This window comes from Etheostoma spectabile, chromosome 16, assembly GCF_008692095.1.
Source record: "Etheostoma spectabile isolate EspeVRDwgs_2016 chromosome 16, UIUC_Espe_1.0, whole genome shotgun sequence".
NCBI lineage: Eukaryota > Metazoa > Chordata > Actinopteri > Perciformes > Percidae > Etheostoma > Etheostoma spectabile.
In genome coordinates this window covers 22,256,440-22,264,088 of record NC_045748.1, presented here as the reverse complement: position 1 = coordinate 22,264,088, position 7,649 = coordinate 22,256,440, and the positions used below count along the sequence as shown (strand labels likewise).

The window sequence follows — 7,649 nt, the reverse complement described above, 5'->3', positions numbered from 1 at the left end:
CTCGGTTTACACCTGTCACCATTTCTAGCCACCGGGGGACCATGGGCAGGCTGGGGGAATTCATATTAATGATTACAAACCACAAAATGTGAAATTTTCATGCCATGGGACCTTTGACATTAAGCTCAGTGGCACTACTATGATTGGCTGGTTTGAGCAACCGTCGACTCAGCGTTTTGTGTAGAATGACAAATGATGAGCAGGGGACTTGTTAATCTTCATGTCGCGATGGGCTCATTTATTATCTGAATTGGAACAGAGTATGTACTGGTCAGTCATACAGTTGGCTCACAGTAGCTTACATGCAGCCCACTTGGGCATGTCTTTCATAACTGGCAATGAATACACAAACGCCATAAACAATGAAATTGGTTTGTGTTAGTTTCTGATGACAAATTTCGTCTTGGACTGGGAAGAACTAGGCCTAATTGTATATATATATATGTGTGTGTGTGTGTGTGTGTCTCATTTACTACCATATCACATCAGATTTAAAGTTGGAGTTGTGCTCTAACCCGTAAACTAAATATAACTCTTGCATTTCTGTGTCATGTTTTCCATTTATATGATGGAAATGAAAAGACTACAAAAGGTGCTGTAGAGGTGTCCAGCACTTTTTCAAATGGAATAGGTCAGTTTTGGTGCAAAACTATGTTTACATTCTCGTTCATTTGGTATTCATAACAGATTTTTGAGTAATTTGATTTCAGCTTTTGCCACTAATTTAAAAAGTTTTCTCAGTTATTAATCCCAAACTCTTTATATTGGTAGGTCCTTTTTGAAGAGGACGGAACATGTTTTAAATGTCATGTTGAACTCAGAACACAGAATTTACAGTGTCACTTATTTTACACACTAATGTATTTGTCTTGCCAAAAAGTTAATGTCTGCAATCTTACACAGTGCTTTTCATTTAGCTTTAATAAATATTTGAAAGAACATTTGGTCTGACTCATTAAAAAAATATATACAATATATATTTTGAGAGAATTTAAAATGGCAATTTGCCACGCATATGCGGTACTTGTTATTGGCTTGATTTCTGGTAATTATTTATGGTAGTTGAAGTTTACTCTTCAACTCTCGTCTATACAAAACGTGGAATGAATGAGTCAGTCTATTATGTAATACTTCTTTCATCCCTTATAAACTTTAAAATATCCTTCCTCATTACAAATCTTTGTGGCAACTCTATAATAGACAAACATGAAAGCTACTTGCCAAAAATGTATGTGTTTATGTATATTTAGAATAGTGTCTGTCTGATAAATTGGGATTGGATTACTTCAAAAGTGTCAATGAGTCTCTGTGTTAGGTTCAAAATGCAATATGCGACAACAAAAAAATCCCTGTTACATAAGCTTTCACTGCTTGTGTTGGATTAAGTGGAGGCTAAATTCTATCTCCAATGATACGGCCAGGACTGAGAATGACAATGTTCATTTTCATCAACCTTTACTTTGCTGTGGTCACGGCATTCTTACTCTGTAATCTCTGCTCACCACTGCTGGTCCGTCGAGGACAGACAAGCATTTAAAAGTTCTGTCTCATGCTGATAAGACACACTAACAGACCCATTTACCCTCGGAGCTGCAGATGGCACAACCTCTGCTCAGATAAACAAGTGTGGACGTTCAGAAACTATGCAAGGCCATGACATAAGGTTTGGGAAAACCTTGCAGTACAATTTCTAAATGTACTGTATTCCCATTTAGTCCCTGTTTCTTTATATACAATGATACTTGTAAGAAATACTGAATAAAACAGTATTGGTAAAACTTTAGGGTAGGGGTACATGAATTATCATGACATTACTTCATTCATGAAAAAGCATGCATCATTAATCATAAGCACTAATCCTATTTTATTTATCCATGTTAAAGACGGACCAGGCCAGCACTATATTTGAAGTGCCACAAACATGATGATGTTTTCTAGCCTGTCACTTTAACTAGTTTTTACCTATGAAGAAGAAATGAACATTATTAATAAATCAGAAATCATGATGATTAAAATACCATAATATTGATGTATTAATTAACGTATTGTTCCTGCATTAAGTCATGCATGAGATACTATTAATCCTTTTGCATTACTGAAAGTTCAAAAGGGAACTACTAGAACTTTTAGGTCCTTATAAGTTATAGAGTGTGGTCTAGACCTAATCTATCTATAAAGTGTCTCGAGATGACTCTTGTTATGAATTGATACGATAAATTAAATTGAATACTACATGAATGAATTCCAGCTTTTTCATGATAATGCATGCACACTTATTATAAAGTGTTGGTACAGTATTATCATACAATCCATCTTGAGTCTTTACCGTGTTTTTGCAAATACAGCCCCAAACTGTCCCTGATAACTGGACTAATCGAGGGCCATGACCATTTTGGGTCCTAAAACTGGGCTAATGGGACATAAAGGTTAAAAACCTTGCTGTATGATAACATCGGAATGTATCGATAGGATGATGTGCAATATGGAACATGTCCCTGTTTTATTATTATGTTACAGTGAAATTTACAAAATGTGCACATTTGCTGATGAAATATATGACTTTTGGAGAAGAAACCTCAAATTTTAAAATTGAGAAAAAGACTAATTCTATCACTTTCACATTGTGCAAACAGGAAGACAATCCGGTAAAGAAGCAATAGCCCGAAGACAGTTTCCATGTACTGTAGGTCTTTAGTTGCAGAATACAACTGTATACATGTATTCCTGGTAGTGTGAGAATGCATGATACACAAAGCATTACTGTAGATGTATGTATGTTTGTCAGAAGAACTGCAACGAACGATTATTTACATTGTCAATTAATCTGTCAGTTATTTCCTTGATTAATAGATTAGTTGTTTGGTCTATAAAATGTCCAAAATGGTGAAAAAAGTTGCTCAGTGTGTCCCAAAGGCCAAGATGACGTCCTCAAATGTCTTGTTTTGTCCTCAAAGATATTTAGTTTACTGTCACAGATGAGTTAACCCTCCTGTTGTCCTCGGGTCAAATTTGACACGTTCACAAAAACGTTCTATATCAGAACTATGACAAAAGAGCGTTGAAAAAAATGACAAATGTTGAAGAAAAAAAAACTACAAAAACACAGGAAAAAAAAACGCGTGACCAAAAAAAAATAATCTAAAAAGTGACAAAAAAAATCATCAAAAACAATGGGGGGAAAAAAAGATTAAAAAAACGTATGAAATTGACCAAAACATAATTTTAAAAAAACGTCAAAAAAAAGTGACAAATAAATGAGAAAAAAATGGACGAAAAAAAACCATTGAGAAAAGTGTAGAAAAACAACAGGAGGGTTGAAAATTCAACCCGGAAAAACAGAGGTACAGGTTGACATGAAGACAACACAAGGGTTGAGAATTTGGGGAAAAAAAAAAAGCTGGAATCAGATAATTCTTTACTTTTTTAATAAAAAACGACTCAAACCGGTTAATCAATCAAAATAGTTGGCGATTAATTTAATAGCTGACAACTAATTAATTACCCTATAAATCTTCGCAGCTCTATTCGTTCGGGGTATAAATGGACTTTTAATTGTAAAGTTTTTGTTTACGTCACACACTTCTCAACATTTAAGGTTAATTAAAGCCACAGTTTGTACAACTTGAAATATCGAGTTACTTTGTTTTTTTTGGTTACTTGGCGACAGCAGAACAATCTGGATAGATTGCAGATACAGATCAACATTAACGTTCATTACCATCCAACATGTATCATTTTCTGTGCACTTGATAAAGTCCAATACTCATTCTTCTTTTCTGGTTTGGTCTCTGTAAACTCCTGGGAGAAATATATGGCACTTCAACGACAATACTTGTTCACTTTTCCCAATGCATGTTCATTTTTAACCCTTGTGTTGTCTTCCCGTCAACCGTGAAAAAAAGACATCGCTTCGTCTGACATTTTTGTCACTTTTTCAGTGTTGCGGGATCTTTTTTTTAAATGTTTTTTTTCTCCAAAGTGATTTGATATTTCTAATGTTGACATTTTCAGCTTATTTCAAAGGCCAATTTTTTAGGATGAAAAAAAAATGAAAATGGGTCAAATTTGACCCAAGGACAACATGAGGGTTAAGTAAAATGTATGGTTATAAAACATTAAAATCTAACTAAAAGCCATCAAACGATGCAGTTGAGTTTAAATGTGACATTAAACCTGTCAATGTCAATTATTGATTAATCTACCGATCAGTGAAAGCAAAACCTGCCCCTTACAATATCTTTAACTTTGAAGTTATGTCCTTTGGAACGTGTTGTTTTGTCTGAGCAACAGTCCTAAAACAGAGCTATTCACTGTATAATCAAATCCAATATTAAGAAGCTGGGATAAGAGAAAGTTTGGCATTTTGATTAGAAAATTACACACGCGATATTGCAGAATATTTCTTAAATTTATATTAATTTATATTAAAATGAAAATTGTATTCATTTCTTCTGTATGCTAATATTTAAAATAGCATATCCCAAGAAATAAACAGATAGTATGTCCCTTTAAGTTGTGCCATAATTAAGTAACTTAACTCATAAATTAGTCAAAACTCACACATAACACTTGCCAAGGCAATTTTATAATATAGCCAAGACAACTTTTGTCTGTTTCTTCCCAGTAGTTTCAGTTTAATACGTTTTTTCTTTTTCATCCACATCACATTTTTCATCTGCCCCCCCCCCCCCCCCCCCCCCCCCACGATTGTGCAAATTCATGGAGCCAGCAGCCTAGATATAAAGCTTAAAAGCTCTGACACGTAACATACAACAACAATAAGCTGCCTTCGCTACTTGGTTAATATTTCCGTGTATGATTAAGAGTAAAACGCTATTTGCCTAATGTTGGTATACACCAGGTTTACACAAACACACACAAGTGTGTCTCACTAGCTTTGTGGGGACCAGTCATTGACATAATGCATTCCCTAGCCCCTTACCCTAAGCTTAACCATCAAACCTAAATGCCTAACCTTAACCCTTACCCTCACCCTAACCATAACCTAACTCTAACCCTAATCCTAAAACCAAGTCTTATTCCTCAAACAGCCCTTTAAAGTTGTGGGGACCAGCATTTTGTCCCCACAAAGCTGTCAGGACCCCATAAGTATACTGTATTCCCGGTTTTTGGTCCCCACAAATGTAGTTAAACAAAGTACACACACACACACACACACACAGACGTGGGACCTAACTTACCGCTGTTGTGGTAAAGTGGAAGGACGTCTGTTCTCCGTCCTAAAGGTCTCGCACGTTCCCTCAAAACCACTGTAGCCTAACAACATCGAAATCTCAGACACACACACGCGCGCGCACACACACACACACACGCACACAAACAGACGTGGGACCTAACTTACCGCTGTTGTGGTGAAGTGGAAGGACGTCTGCTCTCCGTCCTAAAGGTCTCGCACGTTCCCTTGATAACACTGTAGCCTAACAACATCGAAATCTCAGACACACGCACACACGCACACAAACACACACACACGCGCGAATTAACTCCAAAATCTTCTAAACCAACCGCTGACACCCGCTAAAAAACAACCGGGAATGTGTTCAACCGGGGTCCACGCAGGCAGCAGGGGGGGCGGGTAACGCTGTCGAAGAATCCCAGCCTTACCCACCGGCTGACGGTCTGAGTCTGTGTGCGGAGCCGTAGCAGCAGAAGCAGCACCAGCACAGCTGGACCAGTCTCCCTGACCATGCAAAGGCATTGAGAATGGCGCCATCTGTCGGTGGAGTCTGGTTACTGCAGGGAAAACAACCAGCAGAATTCCAGGACCATTATAAAACAACACAAATACTTCCATGTGTAGATAGACTTGTCAAAGTCGGTGGAAGGAGGAAGTTTACTACTGTAGCCTACACTAGGCTAACTTTAAATGATCAACTACCCTACTGCATTGTTCTACCGCAAACGTTTGCCTGCGTAACAGCAGTGCTCCTCCAGTGCATTTCTCCGCCTGTAGAGTCAAATTTCATGTCACGTTAAGTCTCTGTTCATGTGAGTCTCAGCCACTATGTCAGAACTTGTTTTTGACAGACTGCAGGGACCACCCACACACTCTCCACATGCTTCGCATAGCACACACACACACACACACACAGGCAGACACACACACACAGTTTTTGTTGGCTAACCCTCCTCAGAAGAGCACTAAAGGAAGGTCTGGCTACTCCACATATGGGAGGAAAACAGGAAAACGTGTGTGTGTGTGTGTGTGTGCCTGTGTGTGTGTGTGCCTGTGTGTGCGTGCGTGTGTGTGTGTGTGCAGTGGCGTAATGAGCCAACACCGGGCCCTTGAGCAGGATTATCAAGGCGCCCCACCCTACTACAGCACGTGATGACAGCACAATGTCCACCAGTAGACTACCATGAATGGGACAGGATAGGATCATAGAGACACAGCATATAAGGGACGATGTCTGACGCGCACCACAACACAAACCCTGGTGAATGCGCACCACAACACATGAAAACACACAAGCGCAGCACCTCCAGGATTTAGGTTGTTGCGGCCCAAAATGCCTGCTTTTGCGGGAGCTTTTGTAAAAAATAGCAATAAAAGTTGCAATATTTTTTGTATGTTTGTTGCAATGGAGTTGCAGAGGACAGTGAAAGTTGCAAAAAAAAAGTTGTTTGTAGGCTATAGTTCTTTAAAAATAAAAAGGAAACTTGTTTTGGGGAAATTTGAACATGTCTGTCACTGGCTTGTTGATCGTTACATTGTTAGTTAGTTTCTTATCCTGGGTTGGGACACACATACGGTTTAATAAAGGACTTATTGGACTTTAACTCATCATTTTTCCTACAATAACGAGCGTAGCTTTCTTCAATTTAGGTCATCGTGTACGTCTCATCACGCCTTTTTCCTGCGTCCACCGCGTGTCTGTGTGTGTGTGTGTGTGTGTGTGTGTGTGTGAAAATAGAAAATAAATAATGGTTGGAGTGGAAAGTGTAAAAAAAGAAAAGGAAATAAATAATGCGACCAACAGTGAGAGGTGGGGGCGAGCTGGGCCTTGTGGGAAACAACTTTATTACTTTATTAATGATCATAAATAAAGCAGGGGTTTTCAACATTTGTTGTCGAGGCACACCACACGGACACACACACACACACACACACACACACACACACACACACACACACACACACACACACACACACACACACACACACACACACACACACGGGCTACAAGATGTGGTTTATCAGTCTGTAGTTTTTTTTCTGTTGTTTCTGTTTCAGGAGAATTTAATACACTCAAGGGAATATTTTAGCTTCATCAATAGAATTGTTTTGTTTTTTTACAAATTTCAAACAACAACAAATGATAATTTCACCCAAAGCACCAATTTCTTTCTTCAATTGTGACCAAGAAGGATAACAAGTTCATGGTCAACAACGCAAGGGTTAATAATATGAATGTAATAATAAATAACTGTTTTGAATTAAGATACTGTGTTTCTGGCTACAAATGTGAAGTGTGGATTAAATGAATACTACCGGGTGTAAGCGTTATAGTGACGACTATATTGTAGTAAAGAGAAGTACTTCAACTCTTGGTTACAAAAGTCAAAGTACAAAGTCCCATGATCCTGCGGGGCCCGTGGTGGATGGATGAGATGGATGGGGGGGGGGG

General features: G+C 38.4%; 1 protein-coding gene across 2 annotated transcripts in view; it reads right to left on the bottom strand.

Moving 5' to 3' along the window:
* ghrb (growth hormone receptor b) overlaps positions 1–5,677 on the bottom strand; it is a 32,481-nt gene extending 26,804 nt beyond the window's left edge. The window contains exon 1 of one of the 2 annotated variants that reach the window (XM_032539407.1): positions 5,363–5,677. In XM_032539407.1, coding sequence (XP_032395298.1) covers positions 5,363–5,448 — 86 coding nt within the window. In that variant the 5' untranslated portion in view covers positions 5,449–5,677. Of the gene's footprint in view, positions 1–5,201; positions 5,227–5,362 lie in introns of those variants that run through there. The other variant, XM_032539409.1, reaches the window with a different exon arrangement.
* Positions 5,678–7,649: the final 1,972 nt, after the last annotated feature.